The sequence below is a fragment of the Anas platyrhynchos genome, chromosome 14, assembly GCF_047663525.1.
Source record: "Anas platyrhynchos isolate ZD024472 breed Pekin duck chromosome 14, IASCAAS_PekinDuck_T2T, whole genome shotgun sequence".
Lineage (NCBI taxonomy): Eukaryota > Metazoa > Chordata > Aves > Anseriformes > Anatidae > Anas > Anas platyrhynchos.
The window spans coordinates 8,813,185-8,839,514 of NC_092600.1; the positions used below are offsets into that span (position 1 = coordinate 8,813,185).

General features: G+C 56.5%; 5 protein-coding genes across 8 annotated transcripts; 2 read left to right on the plus strand and 3 right to left on the minus strand.

Moving 5' to 3' along the window:
• Positions 1–444: 444 nt before the first annotated feature.
• THOC3 (THO complex subunit 3) lies at positions 445–4,445 on the minus strand. Its single transcript, XM_027468712.3, has 6 exons — positions 4,263–4,445; positions 3,527–3,683; positions 2,425–2,629; positions 1,913–2,074; positions 1,723–1,823; positions 445–1,412 (listed from the first exon to the last, which is right to left on the minus strand). Exons 1-6 carry the CDS (start codon positions 4,443–4,445, stop codon positions 1,249–1,251), a joined length of 972 nt encoding a protein of 323 aa, XP_027324513.1. The 3' UTR covers positions 445–1,248.
• Positions 4,446–4,505: 60 nt separating this feature from the next.
• Positions 4,506–10,885, plus strand: SIMC1 (SUMO interacting motifs containing 1). 3 transcript variants are annotated; one of them, XM_027468707.3, is made up of 10 exons: positions 4,506–4,633; positions 5,173–5,919; positions 6,094–6,314; positions 6,825–6,894; positions 7,000–7,145; positions 7,600–7,770; positions 8,254–8,382; positions 9,320–9,476; positions 9,562–9,646; positions 10,551–10,885. In XM_027468707.3, exons 1-10 carry the CDS (start codon positions 4,526–4,528, stop codon positions 10,784–10,786), a joined length of 2,070 nt encoding a protein of 689 aa, XP_027324508.3. In that variant the 5' UTR covers positions 4,506–4,525; the 3' UTR covers positions 10,787–10,885. The 3 variants fall into 3 exon arrangements, with proteins under 3 accessions (XP_027324508.3, XP_027324511.3, XP_027324510.3); XM_027468710.3 differs by having other exon boundaries at positions 10,566–10,885; XM_027468709.3 differs by having other exon boundaries at positions 6,097–6,314.
• Positions 10,886–11,971: 1,086 nt separating this feature from the next.
• Positions 11,972–19,723, minus strand: KIAA1191 (KIAA1191 ortholog). Its single transcript, XM_027468713.3, has 7 exons — positions 19,565–19,723; positions 19,296–19,486; positions 18,283–18,409; positions 16,529–16,653; positions 14,423–14,529; positions 13,973–14,112; positions 11,972–13,758 (listed from the first exon to the last, which is right to left on the minus strand). Exons 1-7 carry the CDS (start codon positions 19,590–19,592, stop codon positions 13,550–13,552), a joined length of 927 nt encoding a protein of 308 aa, XP_027324514.2. The 5' UTR covers positions 19,593–19,723; the 3' UTR covers positions 11,972–13,549.
• Positions 19,724–20,531: 808 nt separating this feature from the next.
• ARL10 (ARF like GTPase 10) lies at positions 20,532–23,205 on the plus strand. Of its 2 annotated transcripts, none has more exons than XM_072023267.1 (4): positions 20,532–20,851; positions 21,227–21,389; positions 21,484–21,659; positions 22,951–23,205. In XM_072023267.1, exons 1-4 carry the CDS (start codon positions 20,666–20,668, stop codon positions 23,164–23,166), a joined length of 741 nt encoding a protein of 246 aa, XP_071879368.1. In that variant the 5' UTR covers positions 20,532–20,665; the 3' UTR covers positions 23,167–23,205. The 2 variants fall into 2 exon arrangements, with proteins under 2 accessions (XP_071879368.1, XP_027324247.3); XM_027468446.3 differs by lacking the exon at positions 22,951–23,205 and adding an exon at positions 22,087–22,926 and having other exon boundaries at positions 20,541–20,851.
• Positions 23,183–26,301, minus strand: NOP16 (NOP16 nucleolar protein). The gene is made up of 5 exons (XM_038186446.2): positions 26,141–26,301; positions 25,299–25,413; positions 24,772–24,841; positions 23,921–24,027; positions 23,183–23,660 (listed from the first exon to the last, which is right to left on the minus strand). Exons 1-5 carry the CDS (start codon positions 26,245–26,247, stop codon positions 23,517–23,519), a joined length of 543 nt encoding a protein of 180 aa, XP_038042374.1. The 5' UTR covers positions 26,248–26,301; the 3' UTR covers positions 23,183–23,516.
• Between the last annotated feature and the right edge of the window lie 29 nt (positions 26,302–26,330).

Below are 26,330 nucleotides of genomic sequence, written 5' to 3' on the forward strand. Positions count from 1 at the left end.
GGGGTACGAGGGCTCTTTTTGCTCTCCTGCCGTTGAGAATGGGGACACCCCAAGTCCAGTTCCCCAAAAACAGGAGGCCCTGGGCAGCGGGGTGCCTCGTGCCCCCCCCAGCCAGGCAGGGCCCCCAGCCCTGCAGGGCTCTGCTCGCAGCCAGCCTGAGCCTCGACCGATTTGCCATCGTTTAAGAGCAAAGAGCTCAGCTGTTACCCAGGCGGCATCAGCGGAGCAGTCACCTGGAAAAGCCTCTGTCAGGAGGAAATATCGGGCGAGGGAATGATAAAGATCACGCAGGGAAGGTCTCCATCGCAGGCAGGCTGCACCAGCACCGCCTCACCATGCCCAGCTGCGACGTGACAGGGTCTTGGGGTGGGAAAATTGGCTCTGCCCTGCTGGGGGTGGGGGGACGGGGACACGGGGACGGGCTGGGGTCACCTGCTGCCAGCACGGCCCTGCTCCATCCATGGGGGTGCTGCCAGAGCGCAGTGGGGAGGGCAGGGTGGGGGGAAACAGGATGGGGACGGCCCCACGGAGCTGTCCCCATCCTCTGTGCAGTGTCCCTGCTGCTCCAGCGTGGGGGCGCAGCGCCCTCTGGTGCAGTGACAGCACAGGAGATGGGGACACGGGGATGGGGACAGGGAGAGGGAAGGGGCCAGCGGCTCAGCACCTCCCTTTTTCCCCCACTCACCTCCTCCTGCCCCCACAACAGCCACAGGCGCCTTCGTTACGGAAGAGGATTTATCAAAATTATAAAAACAACCACACATACAAAAAAAAAAAAATGCCCCAGCAGGGGGTAAACATCCCCCAGCCCATGCATCCTCCCCAACCCTCCCAGTGCTGCCCCACACGGGATAGAGACGGGGGACATGTGGGAGGGGAAGAAGCAGGCTGAGCTCCAGGGCTGCCCTCACCCCCAGGCCGTGAGGGTGATTCTTTCAGTGATTCTCTTTGGCCACTTGCCTTCAGAACAGGCCCTGCGTGGCCTGGAGACAAGGCAGCCCTGAGATAGTGAGGGGGGGCTGTGCTGGCACCCCCAGCCTCACCAGCCCACCAGCTGCTTTTTACGAACACTCTCGAGAGCGGCACACGAGGAGCTGGGACAACAACACGAGGGCACTGCCAAGCAGGTGAGGAGGGGAGCGACCTCCTCAGCCCCTCCTCACCCCATCCTATGCTACCCGAGCACCCTCCCAATGCCGGGGGCAGGGCAGCGTCGCCTCCCCGCTGCCCTGCCCCGCTGCCATTTCCTTAGGAGTCATTGGGGAGCCCAAAGAGCTTGACAGTGCCCGCCTCCCGGCTGCTGTCGTATTTGCCATCTTTGTCGTCGCAGGCGAAGGCCAACAGCGGCCTCTTCGGGTGCCAGGCCACTGTGAAGGTGGGGGACTCGCACTGCACCTCCCAGAGCTTCTCTCCTGCACGGAAAAGGCCCCACGTCAGCGCAGCCCCGCGCTGCACGCTGCCCCGTGGCGCGCAGCAGGGCCAAGCACCTGCCTCCTCCCTCCCACGCAGGGCAGCGGAGGAGCAAACGCTGCTTCAGCGCCTTTTAATCACCTGGTGACAAGGCTCAGACACGACACGCAGATCTACGAGGGATTAGCGAGGCAGAGGCTCCCTCTTCTGGCGCTCTGTTGTGCTCACCAAGCTCCTGCAGTGCCCTCCCAGCTCCACCAGCGCTTCTCCACACGATTCCCCCCTTACTGCTCCCAAAAATTAAGCCGTTACCTGTCTCCACCTCCGCAATGTCAATGAAGTGATCCTCCGATGCCGACGCCAGCATCTTCCCGTCGTGGCTGAAGCTCAGCGTTCGCACGGGCCAGTCCAGCCTGCAGCAGGAGGGCAAAGCAGAGAGTGAGCGATCCCCCCACGGCCACGAGAGGGAGGAGGCAGAGAGCGTCGGGCCAGCAGCACCTACCTGGAGAAGCACCTCACACACACCAGCTCGTCCACATCCCAGAGGCTGACGAGCGCATCAGCGCTGCCCGTGGCAAAGTACTTCCCCATGGGGTCAAACTTGATGCAGATGCAGTTGGAGGGATGGGCGTTGATGGACTGAATGGGTTTCAGCTCCGGGTAGCTGCGGAGATGAAGGGAGAGGGCAGGAAGCAGTGAGAGAAGGGTGGTGGTTGTGTGAGAGTGTAAAACACGCGGGGACTCTGAGTGAAGCAAAACAGTGCAGGGCGACACTGCTGGAAGCCTCGAGGGCTGGGTGAAGGAGACAAAATCTCTGGGTCACGCACAGGGAGCCCAGCCTGGAAATGGGGCAACCTCATTCCAGATAAACTCGTTCCCACCACAGGACTGGGGATTTCTGGGGTGTGGGACTTCCCAAAAGCAGCACGGGGGGTTGCAAACTGCCTTGGATGACAGAAACGCACCAGGACAGCCAGCCCAGGTACCCGGCCCACCAGCTGTCCTGGCACCCACCTGAGGATGTTGATGCAGCCGTTCCCGTTAGTGAGGAAGAACATGTTGTTATCATTGTTCCAGGAGATCTCATTCACCTCAAACTTGAACTGTTCCTCCGCTTTGGAGCGATGCGTCTTGGCATCGATGAAGGTGACAACATCATCCTTGTTCCCCACTGCAATGGTCTGCCCATCAGGGCTCCAGCAGATGTTGATGTTCTCCCCTAGAGGGGCAGAAAGACAACAGGTCTCATTTCCACAGGTCTCATTTCCACACATATGAGGAGCCTGCCAGAGCCCCAGGGCATTAAGCAGGTAGGCTGCTTTCATTCCTGATCCAAGGCCCCAGTCTGCTCCACTAACTCTGACCAACTCCCAGATGGGAAAGACTGCCGGGTCTGTGATTTAACACTCACACTCTGCACAGTAACTGTCCAGCAACATGCACAAGGACTGAAAATTCGAATTAGCAGAACCATAGTTTCAAGTCAACATGACTGCATCACTATCCTTCCTGGTTTAGCCACAGCAACCACCAAACAAGGTCAAATCAAAGACCCCCTTAACTCAGCAATCTTTAATATCCAGAACAAGCAGCAGCCAACAACAAATACACATGAACAAGGGTAGGAACAAGGCAGGCTGCAATTATGCCACCTTAAAACATTGTTTCCAGCCCTGACAATTGGAAGTCAGAGATTTCTTAGGCCAGAGATGGTATCTGCATCAATCAACCCATACATTTGAAGAATCGCTTTCTAAACCCATGTAAACTTTGACTTCCACCTTTTGTCTCTGCAAACATACCTTCCCCAGCCTCCAGCCTTGTAGCCCCCAGACTGCAGGGACGAGCACGCAGGACGCTTTAACAGTCAGCTGCCTATTTCAGCAGCTCCTCCAGTCCTGGCACCTACGTAAGCCAGCCCTTGTGGTCACCTTACCCCAGCTGCCCCTTACCCCAGCTCAAGTTAGATGAGGGCGTCACGAAACCAGAAGCAGCAACAAAGCTGCCCTGATTGCCAAACCCAACACACAAGGCCAGGGAGCAGGATCATTGCAGAGGGGTCCCACACAGCGGGGGTGCTGTGGGGCCCAGCAGCCCCCAGAAGGCAGGGACCCACCTTTGGTGTTGACGGTGGCGATGCACTTGGTGGTGCGGACGTCCCATATGCGGATGGTCTTGTCCCCGGATGCCGTGACGAAGAGGTCTGGGTTGCTGGGGTGCCAGCAGAGCTGATCCACGCTGTCCCCGTGCCCCCGGTAGTTGTTCTCCTTCACCTGGGGGAAGAGGACGGTTATCCAACAGGGGAAAGAGTCCTGGCCAGGTCAGCCCATCCCCAGGGCACTGCCGGTTACTGACCCCAGCACCTCCACCACTGCTTCAGTCACAGTCTGCAGCCTCCCCTAACAGACACTGACCCCAGTAGCAGCCCCCATACCTTGGTACCAGCTCCCTGATCCTGGTACCGGCCCCCAGGCCCCAGTACCAGCCCCCAGGCTCCGGTACCAGACCCCATGCCCCAGTACCTGCCCCATACGCCCCAGTACTGGACATAAGATCCTGGTACCAGCCCCCACACCCCAGTACTGGGCCTGTGTCCCAGTACCAGCTCCCTGATCCCAGTACCAGCCCCCACACCCCGGTACCTCCCCCATACACCCCAGTACCAGCCCCCACACCCCAGTACTGGTCCCTATGTCCCAGTACCAGCTCCCTGATCCCGGTACCAGCCCCCTGACCCCGGTACCTCCCCCCATATCCCAATACCAGCCCCCACGGTCGCTCCCTGCCCCAACCAGGGTCCCTCCGCTGCTCCCCCCCTCCCCAGCGGCCTCCCCCCCTCCCCGCCTCCTCACCAGCCGGTCCTTCTCGAGCAGGAAGACGCTGGCCGTCTTATCGAAAGACCCAGAGGCCAGGCGGCGGCCGCAGCAGCTCCAGGCCACCGAGTGCACCTTAGCGCCGTGAGCCGGGAACTCGCGGCTCCTCGTGTTGGCCCGGAACAGCTCCTGCATGGCCTGCACGTAGGGAGACACCGCCATGGCGGGGCCGGGGCCGCCGCCGCCTCAGGGCCGCCCCCGAGCCCGCCCCGCCGGCCCCTGACGCGCTTCCCGCCGCTAAGATGGCGGCCGCCCCGTTCCTCACAGGGACGGCATCAGGCGGCGGCCGCTCCCCGCAACAACGCCGCCACCGCCTCCTCCGCCGCCACCGCCACCGGGAGAGCCCCGCGGTGAGGGAGGGAGGGAGGAGGAGGAGGAGGAAGGGAGGGAGGCGCCTCGCGGGGCGGCCCCGCTGCACCCCCGGTACAGCCCCGTCCCTGAGGGTTTTGCCGCCCCCCACGCCCTGGGAGCCGCCTCAGGGGTTGCCCCAGTAGCCGATTCCTCACAGGGCGGGGGTCTGAGGGGCCGTTCGTTGCCCCCCGACCCCGTTCTGAGGTGGGTTGGGGCCGTTGGAAGCCGGTAGCCCCCTGGTAGCCCCCCCCCCCCCCCCCCCGTCATCTCGCCGCTGGATGTGGAGGTAGCGCTGGGGTGAGGAGCTCCCGGCCCTCCCTGACCATGGGAGGCCAGGAGCAGGGCTGGGGGCTGCTACCCGCAGCCTGCCCCAGCCCCTGGGCCAAGCAGCGGGGGATTTGCTCCATGTTTCTGTCCCCGGCCGCTGAGGAGTGAGTCCCCGTGTCCCCAGGGCTCTCCCGGCTGAGCAGGGACAACGTGGTGCCGCTGTAGATGTTCCTCAGGTGTCACCGCTGCTGACACCTCTCTGTCCCCGCAGGAGATCATCGATCTGACCTGTGAGGACACGAGCACAGAGGCGACACCGTGGAGCAGCGTCACCGTCATCGACCTGACGAATGAAGACACGTGCAGCCCTCCTCCACCCACGGACTGTGCCGATGGGGAGCCTGCTGGCCCAGCTGGACACGCGTCCCATCCCAGGCTTTGCTTCACCACAAAGCAAGAAACAGAGGGGGCGGAGGGGCTGAGCCCCACAGCACCCCAGCACGACGCTCCTGCGTACCCCTGCGCTGCCGCAGACACGGCAGGAACGGTGGAGAACAAGGGCTGCTGCTCTCCTGCCTCCAGCCACCACAGCTCCTTCTGCAGCCCGGAGCAGAACTGCAGCACCACCACGTTTAACAGCGACTTGGGCTCCCTGGCCAGCATGCTGCTGGACCCAGACCTCTTCTCCCTGTCCCCCTCCAGTCTGCACAGCAGCAGCAGCAGCTGTGGAAACTGCGGCACAGAGGAGGAGACTCCCCACACCTCCCAGCTAAAGGAGCTCCCCACAAGTCCAAGCCCTGTCCCAGGCAACATCGCCACAAGCCCAGGGAAGGCCAAAGGGCCTTTGCTGGAAGAGGGGGACTCAGCACTAAAAACAGCAACCCAGCAAGCGACCTCGACCCCAGGCAGGACCACGGCTGACAGCAGGGTCTGGCTGAACAAACTGCGCTATTTCAGGAGGAGCGGAGTCCACCACCTCTCCTTCCACGGCTTAACACGCAACAGGGAAACACTGCAGGTAAATGGGGTTCGGAGCAGGGGCAGCCCCTGCTCTGCCCTTTCAGGGGAAGCTTTGCCTGGTGATCGGGATCTCTGGTTATTGCAGTTCCTTAGCGGTGGGCCCTAAACACAGCTGGGTTCCTCTGCACCACAGAGAGCTGGTTTTCACCCATTGCCTTTGCTTTGCACGCAGCAGAAAGCCGAGCTCATCCCCAGCAGGAGATTGAGCATGGTGCAGACCACCATAGAGGAGAATTTCCTGGAGGGCACCTTGCATTTACTGAACGACTTCGTCTCCGGCCAGCACTACCCTCCCAAAGAAACCATCTCCCACCTGGTCAGGCACATCCTGCTGAACCCCCACCAGGGGGAGGTCCTGAAGGACACCTACATGCTGCTGATGAAGATCCAAATGTACGTGTTCCCTCTGCCACCACACCCTGGGGCTGCCCAGCAGACAGGTTATCTGCCGTGGTCCTCACCCACGGAACGGGGAACGATTTCCTCAGGATGATCCTTCCCCTGCTCCCTGTTATCAGAACTGATGCAGGCACCGCGGGCAGGTCAGAACCACGGCTGGCATAGACAGCAGCCACTGAACACCCAACTGGATGGAGGACGTGGGGATGAGGGAGGCAGGGGATGCTGAGACAAAAAGGAAAATACCAGAAGCACGCGTTAATCCTTTAGTAGCAAGGTAGCTGCAGGGACAGCCTGTGACACCAGAAGTCCTGTAGGACAGAGGAGTGCTCACTTTTTTCCTAAAGAGGTGATGAGCAGATGTGGTGAGAGGGGAAAGGGAGAGGGCAGAGCTAGAGAGGAGGCAGCACGGGCACCAGAGCAGCAGGGGCAGGGGAGGGCCTGGGGCAGGGGCTGCCTGACCCCAAGGCAGGCGAGTGCCAGCAGACAACGCTGTCCTTGCAGGCTCCATCCAGCCACCACCAGCACCATGGGATGGAACTGGGCGCTGCTGAAGTACATCATGGAGGACCAGGTACTATTCCTTAGTCATATGAGCCCATTCCCAACACAGCCAAATTCCGTGTCGCTCCTTGCCCTGGGGCTCCAGCAGCCTCACACCGTCTCTGTCCGCCCCCAGGAGAAGCCCCCTGGCCGCCTGCTCTTCCTGCAGTACGTGGTGCAGACCCTGGAGGATGACTTCCAGCATAACCTGCGGCTGCGCCTGCTGCAGAAGTCAATTGCCAAGAAAGTGCTTTCCTGTAACGGGTGCTTCAGCAACGTGAAGTAAGGGATGCCTCTTCCTCCCCTCTACTCCGACCAGATGGGGAGGGGCAGGGGCTTAGGGGACACTTCTTCAGAATGCAGGTCACATTTTTCAAGAAACAAGCTTAGGAAAGAGAGGAAACTATAGGGACCAAGCGTAAGGAATAGTAGCAGGTTTATGACAGGTTTATGACAGCAAACCACCAAAAATGATGCAAGGCATTTCCAAACCACAGCCTAGCAGGCTTTTTTCAGGAATGGGATCAGATTTGCCTAGCTCAGTACAGGAATGAGGAGGCAATCCTCTTGTCAAGCACCTAAAGCTGCTGCTCAGCAGAACCATTCCCCAGCCTGCCCACGCAGGTTGGACATCTCCTCCCTCCTTGGGGTCTTTCCTCAGCCTCCAAACAGAGCTGGAGGTCAGGACGCAGCAAGGCCAGGCCCATCCCCACTAACGCTCCTGTTTCTCTCCCAGGGAGGTGGTCGAATGGTTGGTGGCAGCAGTGACAGGAATCGGGTTCTCCCAGCCCCAGGAGGCAGAGGGGACGCACTCGGCAGCAGCACGGGCTGAATGCAGCTCACCCGCAGCGAGGCCATGCAGCGCTGGTGGGGCAGAGGCGCTCCCATCAACTGTCTTCGCCCAGAAGTAAGCCCAGGGCCTGGCTTCCCACTGCCGTAACGTGGGGCTAGGGGCAGGGAGGAGCAAGACCCTGCCAAGTGAGGGAAGCCAGGCTGTACCTGCACCCAGCTTTACTGGTGTTTCCTCTGGGGTAGAGGGGCTCGGGGAACAAGAGGCTCCCTCACTTGTTGGAAAACTGGCTCAGTGAGCACCTTCCTCCTGCATAAAGGCTGGAGCCCACAGCCCAGGCTGCCCCATGCTGTTCCTCCAATGCTCAGTAAAGCCCCGGAGACTTTCTTAAGGCCCCTCTGGGGATTAACTGCTTCCAAGAGCATCAGATTCAACAGACACCAAGGGACACCACAGGGCTTCGCAGGAAGCAAATCCAATCTAGCCTGCTACTTTCCCTGACACCCCTCGCTGCGAGGCACAGTGCTGAGCTAGATCCCACCCCCAGAGCTGTGCAGAACGAGGGGTGCTGTCTCCTAACGTTGACTCTCTCTGACCTAGGGCAATGTTCCTGCTCCAGCGGATGCTGTCCATGGCGGTGGAAGTGGACAGATCTCCCAACTGCAACTCCTACAAGATCGCTGATTTAATATTCCCATTCATTCTGAATATTCCTGTGAGGAGCCAAAGGTGAGACAAACGTGTGCAAAGCAGCATCTCCTTACCGGTCAGTGGTCTTATTCCCAACTTGCATCTAAATCTGAATGCATACAGGAATAGAAGGTATAGAAAGATGGGCCCATTTGTGACCCAGCCAGCAAGAGCACAGCTATGGGACTAACAGAGGCCATCAGCATCACCAACTGCACCCATCTCCCCAGTGTGATGCTGAGAACAATCAATTCTCCTACTCGTTGCATAACCTTACAAATGCACAGAGGGTCTAAAAAGCAGCTCTGCACAAGCACAGTCGAGTCCCAGCAGACAGCACTGATTCCCAGGCACTACTGAGAAGCTCCTCAGAAGTGACACTTCCTGCAGCTCTGCCTGGACAAGCTTTTGTTTGCTTCTGTAAGAAGTGCAGTGCCTGAAGCCAAGGCACAGGGCCTGAGTGGCCCTGGCATAGACGGGAGACCACAAGGCACAGATGTTTCAAACCCTTTCAGATCCTTTTAGCAGAACTCTGAGCACAGACTGGGTCTAAGCAAGCCAAATTGACTCTAGCCAAGCTATCACTCATTCAAGGCAGATCTCCTAGATCCAGCTGGCAGCTGACACCACTTCACACTTGCTTGGCTCTGCTCCCTGCGAGTCAGCAGGAATGGCTAACTGCTGCACAGGCTGCTGGGCAGGGGAAAGTGAAGCAACTCAGCTTGTTCCACAGGCCATACCCAACTCGGGTTGCCACAGATCAGACCCAAATACTGTAAGCACACCCGTGGCCAAGCCGCCTGACACAGGTTTGTCCCATCTGGTGGGCTTGCTTCCACTGTCCTTGTGGGCAGCCCCTCCAGTCACCCCGCTCTCGCAGCAGATCAGCACCAGCAAGACACCAGAAACATGCTGAAGCAGCTGCTCCTGGTCAGGCTGTGCTGTCTCCCCCACAATAAACGCCTTTGTCTTTCAGGGAAGCTCTGTTAAACAGCATGGATAGCCACCTCCTGCGCTGCAAACTGCTGGAGATGATGTTCCATCACAGTTGTGACGTGCCCACAACCTTGCCCTTGTCTCTGTCCAAGATCCTGTATTTCCTGGGCCACTCCTCTGTGCTGCTTCAGTACCAGGTATCCTGTCCATCCTCCCTCCCCCTTGCATTGCCTTCTCCTGAGAAAACCTCTCCGACTAACCAAATCCTGTCTCCTGTCCTAGGATGACGTAGCAACGTGGCAGAGATGGGACGAAATGCTGGAATACTTGAGTTTGCTGCTAATAAGTTACCAAAACGTAATACTGGGTAAGCAGCCTGTTCTGGCTTTAATAAACACAAACTCATCAAGAGGCTGCAGTGGAACAGCCCAAATACTTCACCTCACCACTCTTGAGCTCACAGCCACAAAGGCTTAGAAAGATGATGTGCTTCCATCCTTCCTGGGAACTATTCTCAGCAGTCAGAGCAAAAAAGTGCTACTGCATCAAGCAGGGAGCACCACCTGCTTTGCCAAGTTTAGCTGCCAAGAAATTGTCTGAAGTAACAGTGCCAGCCCTGGGAAGTAGGCAGCAGAGCGCTGTGCACCCACTGTTAAGCTGGGGGCACAGCAGGCAGAATTCACTGGCTTAGGAGGAAAAGCAGAAGGCAAAGGGGGTGGTAAAGCCAGGACACACCAAGCACTTACACTGGGCAGGGAGCGCCACCAGCAGCCCTGGAAGGAGCACTATTTCTGACCCCTGCAGTTTGTCACAGTCACAAAATGCTCCCATTTTATCCAAAATTTCCTAAAGTCCCTTACCAAATTCTGCTTTACTGGAGTTAAGGCACTCAGGTAAACGCAGAGAAAACCACAGCCACATGTGCATAGTGTGCTGGTGTCCCTGAAACCTCAGAAGAGCACCATTAAGCTCTTTGGAGCCCATCTTTGCAGCTGGACAGCTGTCCAGTCTGCCACTAGCACTGGCAGAAGGGACGCTACAGCCCTGCCTGCCCCTCTCCATGTCTTGGTCTCTCTCCACGCGCAGACAGCTCCAGAAGGGGACAGTGCCTTCTTCCACCAGGCTAGTCTTGTGCAGGAGTGCCAAGGATAACCAGGAGGGGGCCTGCACAGTTCCCAGCTGCTCTGCTGCTGCACAGCACTGCCGGGGGATGCTGCGATCGGTCCCTAGGAGGTCAGCTGGCCCATTGGCACGTTACCTCTTCCCAACAGCATTTCCTCTTGCAGACCACTTACGGAGCTCCCTCTATGAGCGGATGGACTTGATCATTCAGAAAGCCAAGCCCAGGCTCCAGGATGACGATGAGATCAGCCACCTGGACATCTACCTGAAGACAGAGGACTTCCTCAGCCGAATGCAGCAGCTCCTGGGGCAGCCCTTCCCGCTGCAGATCAATGAGAAAGTGTGCATGATCCAGCAGCTGTTTCTCATCTTCACTGCTACCTGATGCAGCTTCGTGTTTCCTTTAAAAACTGTGAACGTAAAACCCTGTCTCATGCTGCAGTCTCAAGTGTCATGTCATGTTTAATATATTTGGAAAATCTTTTGTTTACAGTGTCAGAATTTCCTTCCAAATCTGCCTCATCCTACAGTTTTCCAGAGCACTTTGTACAACTGTGGAAAAAAAAAATTTTGTATTTGTTGAGCCTCTTCCTTCTTGGTGCCCAAAGCTCTGCTAGCTGTACCTTGGGATAGCATTAGTCTGAAGCAGCCATGAACTGGCAATAGTTTGCATGGCAAAATGCCCTAATACCTGTTCAGTATCTAGGGAAGTTGATGAACTTATCAAAACACAGCTGTAGATAACAGCGAGGAGGTTCACAGTGTCAAGACACTGAGTGTCCAGGACACTCAGGGGATGAACCTTTCCCTAAACAATCCCACCGATGTGATTTGGAGCAAGGCAGCTAGCCACATCAGGAAAGGCATGGATAGCAGCCTCAGCTGGAAGGGCAGCACTTCTTCCAGAATGGTAATTCAGCAGGTCCACAGTTAGATGTTGTTTTCTGATACTTTGATCATATCCCAGGAACAAAACCTGAGCACGATACAGAAAGCAGAATGAGAGCATCCCACCAAGAGACCACCCCTTAACAGCAGCCTTTGGAACTAAACTGAGCTGTAACCAGGACCTGCAGCAGCAGACAGTACAAGAGCATGTAGGTGCTTCAGGATCCATTCCACCACTTTCAGCTCTGCAAACATTCAAAGAAAAACAAGGCAGTGTTCAGCTCAGTCATGCCCCACACCCAGAACTGTGTGCTCTATCAGGAGCACTCAAACCCATAGGAAGAAGGCAAAGCCAGGAGCTGGGCATCACTAGGCAAACACCAGCCTGGTTCCCACATCTGTGCCCAGCTCCTTGGTGCAGCTGCATTCATCTGAACAGCTCAAGAAACTACAAGGTTTCATCAGCAAAAGGCCTAAAACAGGACTTAATGTGGCTTTAAACCTAGTCTTCCTGTCAAAGGGGAGTTTTACACAGCAAGTATTTACCACAATGAGTGCTATCAGCCTTCGTAGGCAGAACCTTGGCCCCACGCTTGTTGGCCAGCAGCAAGCAGCCTGGTAGGCACTGCACAGCCCCACATTTCTTCCACAGGTGCTTTACCAACACTAAAAAACAAGGACCTCCATTCACAAGGGTTTTATTTTCTTGTAACAAAAATCATACACATTTAAGACATGAATACAGACAATAAATTAATGTCAAATGAGAGATTCTGATCATCAAGGTGCAAATGACTGGTGACAGCGGTAACTGCTCGGCTGGGTGGGAGGCTTTCAACCTAACACCACTGGCAGTGCTGCTGAAGCTTGAGATGAAGCAGAGCCACAGAATATATTCCTTAGAGGGCAGCTAACCAAGTTAGTCAGTTCCTGAACAGTTGGAGCAGGCAGAAGCTCCAGACCACAACCTGAAGTCACCTCTGTAAAAAGTCCTTGTAACAGAAAAGCTTCTAACAACAGATGCGAGGCTGCCACTCCCACCTCAGCACCACAGAGCTGTCTTCTGGCTGAGGGAGCTCCGCAGCACAATCATGAGATCAAGAAGAGTCCTGATTGCCACAGGACGGGTGACAATTACACAGCAATGCTGTCTACAGATCAAAGGATTAGATGGCAGCTAGGAGGTCCTTCCACTTTTCATGAAAGCAAGTGTTAACTGTTTGCAGTAACTGGTAAAAACTAGGCCAAAAAAACTACACGTCACTGTGTCACAGCACGGAGGAGGAACATTTAGCCTTATCTTCCACTTAGTCTTCCCCCAGCCCTGCAAAATCTGTTTAATGCTGATGAAATGAAAGACCCTTTTGAGAAGTGCCACTGGTACCCAGTACATTTCTGCATGATTCACACAAGATGCCAGAAAAATAATGAAGCAGCAACCAGAGTGCCAGAACTACTGCACACCTGTCTAGGACGAGCCCAGACAGCGTTGCTTTGCAGAAAGAAAAGAGGATTTACTTGGTTCAAGCCACACCAGCTCTGGTCATTTCTACAATTTCTGGAGGAACCCAGAGAGCTAGGAGAGAAGCAGTTCTCTCATTACTGCCAAGCCTCGTTAGATCCTTCCCCCACCTTTATAACAAGAGTATCTTATAACAGGCAGGGCTATGCTCTTCCTTTGAAGTTAGCCCAGGAAGAAGCAAGTTACTAGACGCTGAACTATAAGGTCACAGCAGACAGTAAGGGAGCTGCATGTTTAAAGCTGACCTACCACGTTCCCAGAGCAGTTTTCTTCCCTCCTGGCAGCTAACGGTCCAGCTTTTGCTCCTTGCTTGTTTTCACCATTTTCTGCTGTTCTGTACGTGACAGAACCAGTCCTCCTGAGGGTACCTCAACACTGAGCAGGACAAGCCAACCAGACCACACGCAGACACGCCAGCCTATCTGCACACCCACGCCGTCCTCTCCCACAGGACATGGCTTGAGGTTTTACTTTAGCACAACATACTGGGACGTGTGTCTCGCAGTGCAGCCTAGCAGACAGAGCTGGTGCAGTACAGCAGAGAAGATGGTTTGCAATCATTTAGCACGAGTGCAGGAGTTTTTCCAGGACTGATTCAAGGCTGGCATTAGGAGGACAGTCACAGCTATTTCCTGTTCTGAGATGAGGAGCTGGAAGGGAGACATTCCTATTTTACTGCAGCACAATGGCACAGGGACACCTTCTAGGTAGGTACTAGGGATACCAGCAGCACTTTTCCTAGAACCCAGTTGGAGTGAGCACATTCAGATCCCGTGGTTTGATGTTATGGGAACGCGGAGATTGTTTCCTCCCTTCTGTGACTGGAATGTCCATTTTGGGTGGCTTGAAGGTGACTGGATCCTCTGGCATTCTAGTAGCCTGAGCACGCATCAGCTCCATTGGGGATGGCTTCTGGGCACCCTTATAGGATTGGATGGTAAATCCTCCTGGTAAAAAAATAAAAATCCCAGCAAGTAAGGGCTAGGAAAACTAGCCAAGTCCTTTCTCCACTCCTGCCAGTACTGAGTGCTGTACCATTCTGTTTGGCACAGAAACAGTATGAGTAGCACACACTCCCCCCCAAGGTGAATGGAAACAGCTAGCATTTTTGCTAACAGTTCTCCCCACCTCCTGCAATGCAGGAGATTTTAGAGGACGTACCTGGATCGTTGGTGGATTTCTGGATGGCTTTGGGTCCAAAAAAACTCCATCTTTCAGATTGCAATCTGTCCCCACCAGCTTCCATGGCAACAAAGTCTGGGCCAGTGATAGAAGCAGAGGATCCCTGACTGAACCAACTCCTATGGAAAAAAATTACCGGGATGTATGAAAACAGACACCACTTCAGGTGGGCCCCACTGCACCAGAAACTTTACATGTAGTTACCAGGGACAACCTGAAAGGTCTTAACAGATTTGCCTTGAATTTGCCTTGATTTGACAGAAGTCCCATAAGCTTCCAATATATTTGGTTCTGATGCAAATCCACAGCAGTCCCTGAACTCCACCCTTCAGAGAGTCCCTCACAGCGTAAAGGGGATATTTGCAGCACATCCCACCTCAGCAGCCTGCAGGAAACCACAGAGGCAGTGATCTGCCAGGGGCAGGGTACCTGTTTTTATGCTTGGGAGATGAGTGGGGAGTGCTGCTTGGAGTGGACTGAGCAGAAGAAGTCTGTTTGTCGTCTTTTGTCATTTCTCCACTCTGCATTTTTAGCTTCTGTTGGGAAAGGCAAGAGAAACACAAGCAACAGACCTTAAGTACAAGGCACACGGAATGCAGCCAGTTTTACTGTCAAAACTGAACAACTGTTTGTATCACAGACAAGGGATTTGAAGTGTTATTTTAACCTAGTTATACTCAGTATTACAATACTTGCATACACCCCTTAAGCTTCTTTCCAGGTCGCATACAAACATTTCATCACTATGCTCATGCAAGTGGACACCCTTCAAGCTAAAGGAAGAAAACCACGTAGCTCACTGCATGTCAGTCACTGCTCAACAGCAGCACACTGCTTAAATACCAGTACTCCCAGGAAGGTTGCCTCCAGTGCAGCAGAGCTGGCTGAACTGCTGGCTGCATGGTGACAAGTCCAAGCGCCACAGCAGCCGTGTGACTGGAGCACTGCTCAGAGCAGAGGCTTCAGCCACACAAGTTCTCTAACGAAGGTGAGAGACAAGGCCTTGCGCAGAAGCCTAGGAGCATGAGACACTGAGAAGTAATTCACAAACAAGGTGAAAGCACTGCACTAGAACAACAATTTGAACTGCATGTGAAGAATACATCCAGTCACACAGCAATCAGGAGCTGGGTGCGTGTGACCCAGGCGATTACAAGCCATTCTGTACAAACAGAACTTGAAAGAAGTCACTTGAAGGACAGTTATAGTTCAAACGCTGACTGCACAGGCACCTTCTCAGAACATTGCCCGTGGTTATCCAAGCCACACCAACACAACTCACTGACGCTGCTACTGAAACTTTGACCTTGCAAGGGTATGCCTGGAAGGCTCGCTATTGAAATCCAACTGCAAGATCACTGTGGGCAGCTGAGCTCACCAGAAACATGTTGGCTGAAGACCTTTGTCTTTATTTCCAGTAAGAAGCAAGCCCGATTTCATTTTCTAACTTTTAACATTAGAAATGCGTGGTTTACAAGTAATCTAGTTCTGGCTTGTTTCAAGGAATAGGTAACCCAATTAGAACAGTACTTATTCGGAGACTGCTGATTTGTACCGCAAAGTTAGCTCAGTACAAAGCCAAAACAAAGGTCCAAAGCTTCAGCACTGCTGTCCCAGTGCACCAGGAGTTCCTGGATTCATTACAGGACTCAAATGAGGCTTGGCATCACTAGGGCAGCAGCAAGTACAGTTCTAAGTTCAGTCCGTTCACCACTTAACCACCACAAACACCTGATAAGTACCTTCTGCACTTCGCATACTAATGCTATGGAAAAGTAGCACTGGAAGAGATGAGGGTAATTCAAGATCATCAAAATAAGCATCAAGCTGGAAAATGTAAACAGGACCTTTAAAATTTGAGAAGTTACTTGGATTCAGGGATAAGACTGAAGGCCAAAACTCACCAAGCACGTTTATTTCAGGTGTCAAAGGCCTTCTCTGCCCTACCCTCAGATTAGCGTTGCTCAGCACAGTAAGATCTGGGAGTGCCTCATCCACTTACCAAACAGCTGAGCTCCTTCAAAATTGCATTTGCACATAAAAATATATTGAACTTCAAATTATACTTTCTTTAAAAATATGTGAGTTGGCAAGTCTCTTCCAGTTCTTGAACAGAAGAACCACAACAGAGACAAGCGTTTGCAGAGAGACTGGATGCCAAGCTCTGCCCTCAATACCCAGAAGGCTGGCATATCGTGTCAGCTATCCCTGGAGAGGTAACGCTGGGACAAACACTTACTGTTCACTGCAGGGCACCTCTGGGAGGTACAGCAAGAAGCTAGGCTCTGTACAGAGATGTCCCCAGCTGGAAGTGACTGGACAATATTGCAGTTTTCAGAACAAACTGTTTCAAAACTATACAGGCCAACAGCAAGTTTAACATATGTGGGTAATCTTTTTACACAATACACTAAACGCCTTCAGAGTAAGCAGTTTAAGTAGTCCCAGCAACATGCTCCCAAAGTTATGTCAGACAGGTGTCGGGCTAGTACACAACCAACATAAAAAAAAAAACACAAGGAAAAGACGTCTTACATGTACTGCCTCAGCCACTCGGTGATACTTGGTCTCCTCCGTGGTGAGGCCTTTGTGGGGAGTGTAGCCAGCTTCTCGCAGCCCTGCCTGCTGCTCAAAGCGCTGAATGCTCTCCTGAGTCTGCTCTGGAATGGACAAGAGCACACGTTCACAAAAGAGCCACCACAAGCAGTTCTAGAAAAGGCAACTCGAGTGGCCACAGGTAATATCATCATTCATACCTACTGTGATGAGTTGACAGAGGCAGCAAGATGAAACTAAGGAGCTGTTCTGACAGGAGACTATCCTGAGTCACGGGGCTAAGCGAGTCAGATAGGCAGTGCTTTGTCCCAAATCACAGGATGCATTGCAGATGTAACACTTGTATTTAAACATGTTTAATCCAACAAGCTGCATCACTTCTAATTACAATTTCCCAAGTCTAGAAGACCCCACAACAAGCTGGATATTTTAAGTGGCCCCCTAGATTTTTCAACTTTTTTTTTTGCCAATGAAAGAGTAAGATTTCTGAAAGACTGCCCACACCAGCTGATCTGACAATCACAGCATTGCAGAGCAGGTGGTAAAGACTCCCACAGGAATTCTAGCTTAGGTAAAATAAGTTACTTCAGCCAACCACAGAGCCACCAGCCAATAGATTGATACCAGTTCAGTTCTTGAAGCGAGCACCTTTTACTAACAGCATAGGAAATTGTTCTTAGGTTGGCTAGTGAATCAAAGTTAAAAGGAATTAGTACACGAAAAGTTATTGTCTTTTTTTAAAAAAGAACCTGCATTTTAACATTAAAGTTATTTGCAGTGATAGTGCATTGTACAAGAGATCTAGAAGGCTTTTATCTATTTCCAATTTGCATCTGAACTTCTCTCCTGGGAGGAGCAATTCAGAGTTCCTGACTTCTTACTGCATAAGAACATTTTTAGGCTGTCATGCTTTTATCTAGATAGTTATTTTATCATTGTACTAAAACAAAAGCTGCTTTCCAGCAGAAAATCCCTACTCCTGCATGGTACCTTCCACCATGCTGGTCATTTTTGAGCCACGACAAGGAACAAGCATAAAGCTATTCCAAAACGCTGGCCTAAAACCTACCTAGGGGTCTTTGGCAACATTGCTTGTAGGAAAATAATGAATCCCAGCTGTTAAAAGAAGAGGCAGCAGGCACAGAGTAACACATTTAATTTCCCTTGCTGCAAATGAACATGTTCTCTGTGCAAACATAACTGGCCCAATTTCATTTTAAAGCTTCATGATTCATGAGGTTTGTTTTTTTAAAGACTGGCTGTTAGCGAGACACCTGCTGCTGTTACCATAAATGCCATGAAGTGCTCCATTAGCTCAGCACATCACCTGTCCACACAACTTCAGGTAATTGCAGAACTCTACCTAACAGCAAGAAATGCCAAGTTAATGAGCAAACACCCAGCAGCAGCCTCTGAGCTCCAGCGTAAGGCGGCGTGGACTGCAGCGCCCTATCAGCACAGCACATTCCCTGCACTCCCCCTCACTGCTCAACTCCTGCGCCAGGAAACACGGAGGCTGTAAGGTGGCCTATCCCCTAATTCCCTGCTTCCTTCTAGAAACGTCCTCTAATAACCGTGTTGATTAAAAACAGAGTTTCTCTGAACGCACAGACCATCCAGGAACACTTACAGTTACCTCGAGGCACTACCAAGCCGGACCACACTCCCGTGCCCACACCCATCAGCCACCAAACTACAGAAAGCAGAGATCTTACAGAAAGCTGAGCTCTTACTTGTGATGAGAGAGTTCATGATGATATGAGTGGCCTTGGCCTTTACCACGGGTACCTTGTTGACGCTTTCGGTGGAAGATGAAGGAGTTATGACAGGTGCATTCACGTGAGCATCCCCCTCCTCCACCTGTGCAGAAGAAGGTGTAGGTTATGGTGAGAAAGTACCTCAGCTCTTCATCACGACACATCTCAACTACCCCGATGAAACAAGGCCGAGTTGCACTAGCAGCAAGAATTTATCCCATGGGAAAAAAAACGCTGTTCTATCCACAGCCCAGGAACACTTATCGCCTGAACCTTATTCTTAGTAATTCTTAGTGAGAAAGCAACTTTCATTCAACATTCGAAAACATGCTGGGCTCAGAGCCAACAAGTCATTAAGTTTAAGTTCAAAAAGGTCAGTAGGAACAAAGTTAGAACACATCCATGGCAATTCGCACAGCCACAGGCTGGACTGCAAGGTCAGGCGGGCAGGAACTTCTCCACAGACAGCTCAGAAGCACCAGCTGTCTGCAAAATGACAGTCTCACAGATGAGAGGCTGGTGATTAGCTCTCCCTTGCCTCATTTTTTATGTTTCCAGTGTCTTGCTGGAAGCACTTCACGCTTACAGAGCTACCACTGACTGCAAGGCCCCAGCAGCCAGGCAGCAAATGCTCCAAAACAACAACTCCAGTGAAGCACTGACCTCCTCCCCCTAACACTGAGGTTACTGTTCCATGACTGGACAGTTTACTTTTTGTGCCAAACCACAATTTCAGGTTTTTTTTCCACAAAAAAAAAAAAAAAAAAAAAAAAGATTTTAAAGGAAGAGATGAAAAGCAGAGGCTAGGCTCACGGCTATTCAGCTTCACGACTCAGGGAACACCCCTAAGAGCTTCTCTACCACTGGAGCACCCCCACAGTCACTTAATTCCACCTTATTAATGCCAGAAGGGTAGTTTTAGGAGTTTTTTAGTGAAACCTAAAAAACCGGGCCTGCTTTTTAGGGAGATTTCCAGCGAAACTCCATACCTTCGAGAGCTCCTGGTACTTGCGCTCGGGGATGACGGGCTGCTTCCACAGCACCCCGGCACACAGGTCGGCGGGCGGCGGCGTCATGGGGGCCGTGTCCTCCAGGGCGTCGTCGTAGCTGAAGGCCCGCCGGGGCACCCCGAGGGGCAGCGACATCTTCCCGGCCACGGCCCCGCCGCCCCGCTCCAGCGCTGCCAACACACGCACCGGGGCTCAGCGCCGCCGCCAACCCGGATCTCCGGGGAACGTGGGGACGGGGAGAGCCTTACCGGGAGCGGCCGGTGGCCGGGAGCTCATGGTGGTGGTGGTGGTGGCGGAGGAGCCGTTACCGGGCCCGGGGCGGCGGGGAGGGCGGCGGCATGGCGGGGGAGGAAGCGGCGCCGCCTGAGGCGCCGGGCAAATGGCGCCGCCTCCCGCCGGGAGCGGTTTTATAGGCGGGCTGCGCGCGGGGGGTGCTGGGAGTTGTAGTTCTGAGGGGGGTGCGCGGGGTATGGGGGTGGGGATGGGGGATTGGGGGGGTATGGGGGATTGGGGGGTGTGAGGGGATGGGGGGGGTGAGGGGCTGCGGGTGGGCACTGCTGGAGGTGCTGGGGCTGGAATGGGGCTTGAGGATGCTGCAGGGGGTGGGGGAGACACGGGGCTGCTCCATCATGTCCTCCATGCCCCCTATGTCCCCCATGCCCCCCATGTCCCCCCCCCAGCCCTCACCGCCTGCACAGCCCTGCTGTGGGTGCTGCCCTGACACCCGCCGCCATCCCCTGCCCCTCTCCATGCCACCTCTGCCAGCAGCACCTCTCAGGCCGTGTCCACGTCCCCCCCCCCCTCAGTGGGGTTGGGGGTCTCCTGCCAACCCACCGCAGCCACCCCAAGGCTGGGATCGGGCTCAGAATGAGGGCACACAGCTGCCTGCAGCTGGGCTGTCCCGGGGCCATGGCGTGCTGTGTGTTTTTAGCGGGATGAAGCAGCCCGAGGGCAGCGGGCACGGTGCTGGGCAATATGGGCACAGCGCACCAGGCTGCCAGACCCGCTGTGGGGCTGGGGGCGGCTCGGAACAGCCCCAACATCAGCCACACCATCGCCTCCCACCCTCCTTCTCCCAATCTCCCCAACTCCCCGTGCCCCCTTCACCTCCCCGCCATCCCTCCCTCCTCCCTCTTCCCTCCCTCCATCCCCCCACCACCCCCCCACCCACCCCGGGACCCTCTCCCAACCCTCCCAGCCCCCCCACCCACCCCACCAGCGGGCTCCCATCGTTCCCCTTTAAGCTCGGCGGTGACGCTGGGGGCGGACGTCACAGCCGTGGTGGCGGGGTTGCACATCTGGCAGGTTGCAGGGCCGGCAGGTTGCACATCTGGGCCGCACGGCGCCGCATGGCTCCCCCCAGAGCTCTCCGCGACCTGACCTTGGCTTTGGGGGCCGCCGTGGTCGCGCTGGGCTCCCTCCTCTTCATCGCCTGGAAGCTCTACTTCTGTGACACCGAGCTGGGAGCCAGCTGGGACAGCTGGTGGGAGCGGGAGGTGAAGGAGCTGCGGGACCGAGCCCCCCCCGGCAGCACGGTGAGGACGAGCAGCGGGGACGGTCACCCACTGGGATCCCCCAAAAGGATGGGGAAGGAGCAGGGAGATCCCGAAGTGCTGAGCCCAGCAGGGTGGGGAAGGCGCACGGGGTCTGGGTTCCCTCAGGGTGTTCCCCAGGACACCTCCACCCCCCACCCTGGGGTGTCCGAAGCCCCCTCGGAGCCCACCCAGCTGGAGAAGGGAGTGTAGGGTGGGGGGAAGCACCGGGACCCCCCCGGCACTCCCAGCTGAGCAAGGGAGCTGTATGGACACCCCTAGGCTCCATCTGGCTGGGAAAGGGGGCACGGGGGCTGGGGGGAGCCCCTTGTTTCAAGCCAGCCCCTAAAGCAGCCCCCTCATCCTGCTGCCCCCCAGGTGGAGTGGAAGCAGGTGCTGGTGCTGGGGCTGGACGGAGCGGGGAAGAGCAGCGTCCTGCACTACATCTGCAGCCAGACGGTCAGGAAACGCATCCCCCCCACCCTGGGCTTCAACTCTGCCCAGCTGCAGGTCGAGGGGCTGGAGATGGACCTGCTGGAGGGTAAGGCTGCCCATTTTCCCCAGGGGAGGCTGTGGGGACACAGCCACCCTACTCGCCCCTATGTACTGGCACTGATCCTACCCATTAATTGCAGTCGGTGGCAGCCAGAACCTGCGAGCATACTGGTCCCATTACCTGAGCGGGGCCCACGTGCTGGTCTTTGTGGTGGACTCCGTGGACAGGGAGCGCCTGCTGACGGCCCGCCAGGAGCTGCACGCGCTGCTGGCCCAGGAGCCCCGGCTGCCGCTGGTGGTGCTGGCCAACAAGCAGGTGGGTGCCCCCCTGCAGCTCCCCGGGGGTGTTCCCAGCCAAATTGCCCTGGGACTCCAAGGGGAAATCTGAACGCCCCAAATCCCCCAGCTCTTGCAAAACCCTCGCTCGCGGGGCCGTCTCCCACAGCCTGTCCCAAGGTGCGGCTGCCATTCCTCGTTTGGGCACCTCCCCATGCCCAAGCTAACGAGTTCCCGGAGAGCGCCAGCGTCCAAAATCCCCACGGGGTGCCAGATTGCCCAGGCAGGCAGCCAAACGCGTGCCTGCGGCCGCTTCCCATTAACCCCCATCCAAGTGACCGCCCTGCAAGAGCAAAGCGCTCCTGGCCAGCCACCAGCAAAGGGCTCCTGGCAGCCACCCGTGGGGCTCCCAGCCTGCGGGCTCGGGGCCACGCAGCCCCCCCCAGCCTCCTCCTGTCCCCCCGCAGGATAAGAGCGACGCCCTGAGCACGGAGGAGCTGCGGGAGGAGCTGGCGCTGCAGGCGCTGGGCGGCCAGCGGGAGCTCTTCCTCCTGCCCACCAGCGCGACCTGGGCCAGCCTGAGCACGGCCACCAGCGTGCTGCACCTCAGGAGCCTGCTGGTCAGCCTGCTGTCCCAGTCCTGAGCCCAAACCGGCTCCAACTGGGACGTGCTGGGAGCTGCTGGAGCTGGGGCTCACCGGCAGGACCCACGGCACGTGCCCCGCGGGGTTTGGGGTTGAGCTGATGTGTGGCTGCCCTCGGGGACACGAGCAGCAGGGGAGAGGGCAGCTGCCCCCCTAAATCAAGGGGGAAGCCTTCTTTGGGAGGCAGCAGCAGCACCGTTACCTCCTGGTGAGCAGGGAACACAGCACGGGGCAGGGCCCTGCACCTACACGCAGCCCTGTGGGATACTGGGGCTCAAATACCGAGCTAGCTGCCCCGCAGGCTCCCCTAGGGCAGGCACAGAGCAGCGTAGCAGCCACCAGGAAGCTCTCGGGGGGCAGGAGCAAGTCCCTGGTCCCACTATGATAGCAACAAGAACCCAGGCAGCACGGCTCACACCACCCCTGGCCTCCCTGGAGCTGATGTGGCTGATGGAGCCCTAAACAAGGGGAGTAAAACACCCCCTGCTCGCAGCTTTCCCGTGCTGATTAAGGCTGCGTGGGCTCTCCTGCCCAAAAAGCACACCTGTGGGAATAACCAGCTTGGGCTGCACGCAGCTCGCCCTTCCTCAACCTCTGTTTTAAAATAAAGCCATTTTTTAACGGCTGCTCCTTCCTCTTGCCAATAAACGAGGCCGATCTCTCTGCTCTGCCCTCATTCTTTGGCAGGGAAGGGGTCCCCAGCCCGGTCTCCTGAAGCTGCAGGCACGGAGATTGCTCCGGGGGGAGCACAGAGCACACGCATCCATCCCTGCTGCTCACAGGGACAGGGCAGAGCCCCCAGCACTGCCCAGCCCCACAGAGCACGGCACATCTGGTGCCTGCCCTGCACGTCGGCACCACGAGCTCTCAAAGCAGGACTGCGCCCAGCGAGAGCAGCAATGAAAGCCCACAGGAGACATTTCTACCAGCATGGGAGAGTAATTTATTTAAAAAAAGGCAAAAGCAGCGCTGGCTCCCACTCAGAAAGGGAGCAGCACAGCACATTCAGTCCCAATGCCACGAGCCGCAGCCAGGAGCCGTCTGTGCCTGGTTATAATTGTCTAATGAAGGTTTTAATTGCCTAACGAAGGTTCTTCCTCCTTCGCCAGAGGCTTTGCATAGCTCAGCCTGCCCCGGCCCTAGAACCGCAGCCTGGCAGCAGCCGTCACCTGCCCGGCTGTGCCCTCTCCGTTCATAAAATGGCAGCACCAGGCCTGCGCTGGCAGGCAGACCTGAGGGAAAATCAGGGGCAGTCACTGCACATCCATCTTCTCCGGCTTGAGCGACGCAACAAAAGCCTTGTACTCCTCGGGATAGAAGTTCTTGTACACGTTGATCTTTCTCTTGATCTGCTTGGGCGTGTCCTGGTAGTAGTTCTTCTCATCGCGAGCCATTTCCTGCGACAAGGGGAGGGCAGGTCAGGGAACAGCCCGGTGAGCAAACACCAAACCAGCACAGCAGCCGTGGCAGCCACATCCTGAGGCTGCAACCACCACCAGACACAGATCTGGATGAGTTTCCAAGCACCGCATCCCCTCAGCCATCAGCTGCCTACACAACAGGACCCGAGCTGGGGTATTTGGCAACTCCTGCCCCACAGAGGAGGCAGGAGCGAGCTGCTGCAGGTGCCCCACGCTCCAGGGCAGCCGACGCTCACCTTGTAGTTCTCCCCGTGGTTCTGAATCATGTAGCGCACGTAGTCGATGAGGTCCCGTGAGAGCGTGTTGGACTTCTTCTCGGGGAGGCTGGCCTCATATTCCATCTCTAGGCACAGGACAGACACCGTGATGCAGGCAGGCAGGGGAGCAGCGCCAGCAGCGCCTCAAAGGGCAGCAGCCAGCCTGCCCCCATGATAAAACCCTGCCAGTCCTGCAGGAAGGAGGCAGCTCCTGCTGCACAGCTCCTGCCGCACAGCTCCGTGCTTGCCTGGGCAGGAAAAGGAGTGAGAGAGCTCTCTGGGCACGCTGCGGGCACCCGGCCAGTGCTGCTGCTGCTCCCCAGCTCACATGGTGAGGAAGAAGCTGAGCTGTTGCTGCCCCTAAACCACAGCTACAGCACTCAGAGCAGGGCACTGCAGTTTCCTGTCCCATTGGTGTGAGACACCAGCGAGTTTAGCAGTGACAGGAGTCCTGCTGGGGCTGCAGGTACTACAAAAAAGCAGCACGGGAGGGAAAAGGAATTCATGAGGCTGAGGACACGCTGGGAAGGCCGAGCTGCCCTTCTGGCTCCCAGCTCTGCTCCAGCCTGGCTGGGAAACCCTGGCTGACTGCTGCCAGGGGCACCCTGTGCACACTCACATCTTAAAACCTCCTTAATTAACAACGTAACAACCTTCCCTGCCTCAGCACGGGACAGGCACTAAGGACAGTCCTGCAACACAATGCCGAGAGACAGAACAACTCACGGGGCCCCGGGAGAGCCCTAAACACAGTGAGAGCAGCAAGGTTCAGCAGGAAACCTGCTAAGGCAGGCGAGGCAGCCCCCAAGGAGGACGGAAGCAGCACTGACCGTTCAGGACGTAGGGCTTTCGCACAATCTTCTTCCTTCCCTCCTGCCCACTGCTCTCCACCTCCATTCCCTGTGTTGGATGAGAGAGAAAGCAACTCAAACACAGGCCATTTGGAAAACAGCTCACCCCACAAATTGCTCCCAGAAGCCTTAACAGCACCATGAACCACGGCATCTCCCCTGGCTTAACCAGAGCCTTTTCTTTGCACACTCGGCGCACAGGCAAACCCAGGTGGCACAGCACCGCTCCTCACCTGAGCAGAGAGAAGCGCCTGCAGCCAACGAGCCCCCTTTCACCTGTGTGACATCTCCCAAGGCCACCTGTACCCACCAACACCGGCCGGGCTGGCACCTTTGTGCCATATTTTGTTACGCAGCCAGCCTGCAGTGCTCCCAATCCCACTGCTCAGGAGGCTGAGTGCCGGTCCTCAGCCTCGTCCCATGTCCCGTTACCCCCAGCAATGCCTCAGATATTGACCAGGACAGCCACCCCGGCAGCCCCCGCTCCCCGTCCCGCCCGCACTCACCAGCAGCCCCCTCTTGGCGATGGGCACGGCCTTGTTGGGGTCCTCGGCCAGGCCCATCTCGGCCAGGTTCTGTGCCACCGACTTGGTGGCGTCCCACGCATGGCGGATGTGCGAGCTGGGAGGGAACGGGCAGCAGCTCACCACGCGTGGTCCCACGAGGAGTAACCCCAGGGGCCCACTGCCGCCCCCTCCCCCAGCCTCAGGTCACCCCCCCACAGCCCACATCCCCCTACCCACAAATCTCACCCCCCTGAGCCCATGTCCCCCCCTACACCCCCACAACCCCCCCCCAGAGCCCATGACCCCCCCCAGCCCCCTCCCCACACATCCCACGCCCCCCCAGGACCCCCAAGTCCCTCAAACCCCTCAAACCCCCAGCCCACGCCCCCACACCCCCTCAATCCCCCCACCCCCCTACAACCCCCCACATCCCCCCCACACCCCCCAAACCCCCCAACACTCTCACCCCCCCGTGCCCCCACCCCACGTCCCCTCAGCCCCCCAAGCGTCCCCTCAGCTCCCTCCCACGCCCCCCCACCCCCTCCCACGTCCCCCTCACACCCCCTCAGCCCCCCACCCACCCCCTACACCTCCCTAGCCCCCCCCACATCCCCCCCCACCGCCCCCCAACCCTCCCAACCCCCACCCCACGGCCCCCCCACACCCCCTCAGCCCCCCCACGACCCCTCACAGCCCTCCCAGCTCCCCCCACATCCCCCATACCCCCTCAACCCCCCCACAGCCCCCTACGACCCCTCACAGCCCCCCCACGCCCCCCCAACTCCCCCCCACACCCCCTCAAGCCCCCCCCCACGCCCTCCCCCCGGCCACCCCTCGCCCACCACTCGATGCGGGGCGCTGCCCGGCGCCGGGCGCTGCGGTAGAGCCGCTTGCGGTTGACGCCATAGGCGAACTTCTGCCGCCGCTTCTTCCCCTTGGCCTTCGGCATGGCTGCCCCCCCCCCCACCACACGCTGCTCTTGCGGGCCCGGCCGCGGGGCACCACGGGAAATGGAGTCCAGCCCGCGGGGCG

Bases quoted from the DNA above. Each gene is read 5' to 3' on its own strand.
- ARL10 (XM_072023267.1), top strand. From the start codon at position 20,666: ATGGCTCCCCCCAGAGCTCTCCGCGACCTGACCTTGGCTTTGGGGGCC. The intron at 20,852-21,226 runs GTGAGGACGAGC...GCTGCCCCCCAG, and splicing joins GAGCCCCCCCCGGCAGCACG to GTGGAGTGGAAGCAGGTGCT. The intron at 21,660-22,950 runs GTGGGTGCCCCC...ATTCTTTGGCAG, and splicing joins TGGTGCTGGCCAACAAGCAG to GGAAGGGGTCCCCAGCCCGG.
- THOC3 (XM_027468712.3), bottom strand. From the start codon at position 4,445: ATGGCGGTGTCTCCCTACGTGCAGGCCATGCAGGAGCTGTTCCGGGCC. The intron at 2,630-3,526 runs GTGGGTCCCTGC...CTGCCCCTCTAG, and splicing joins CGCCACCGTCAACACCAAAG to GGGAGAACATCAACATCTGC. The intron at 1,824-1,912 runs GTAGGTGCTGCT...CTCCTGCTGCAG, and splicing joins TGTGTGAGGTGCTTCTCCAG to GCTGGACTGGCCCGTGCGAA.
- KIAA1191 (XM_027468713.3), bottom strand. From the start codon at position 19,592: ATGAGCTCCCGGCCACCGGCCGCTCCCG. The intron at 18,410-19,295 runs GTATGGAGTTTC...TCTTCTGCACAG, and splicing joins AGTACCAGGAGCTCTCGAAG to GTGGAGGAGGGGGATGCTCA. The intron at 16,654-18,282 runs GTAAGAGCTCAG...TGTCCATTCCAG, and splicing joins CATGAACTCTCTCATCACAA to AGCAGACTCAGGAGAGCATT.
- SIMC1 (XM_027468707.3), top strand. From the start codon at position 4,526: ATGGCGGCCGCCCCGTTCCTCACAGGGACGGCATCAGGCGGCGGCCGC. The intron at 4,634-5,172 runs GTGAGGGAGGGA...CTGTCCCCGCAG, and splicing joins GCCACCGGGAGAGCCCCGCG to GAGATCATCGATCTGACCTG. The intron at 6,895-6,999 runs GTACTATTCCTT...GTCCGCCCCCAG, and splicing joins AGTACATCATGGAGGACCAG to GAGAAGCCCCCTGGCCGCCT.
- NOP16 (XM_038186446.2), bottom strand. From the start codon at position 26,247: ATGCCGAAGGCCAAGGGGAAGAAGCGGCGGCAGAAGTTCGCCTATGGC. The intron at 24,028-24,771 runs GTCAGTGCTGCT...TCCTGTGCCTAG, and splicing joins AAAGCCCTACGTCCTGAACG to AGATGGAATATGAGGCCAGC. The intron at 23,661-23,920 runs GTGAGCGTCGGC...CCCTTGTCGCAG, and splicing joins ACCACGGGGAGAACTACAAG to GAAATGGCTCGCGATGAGAA.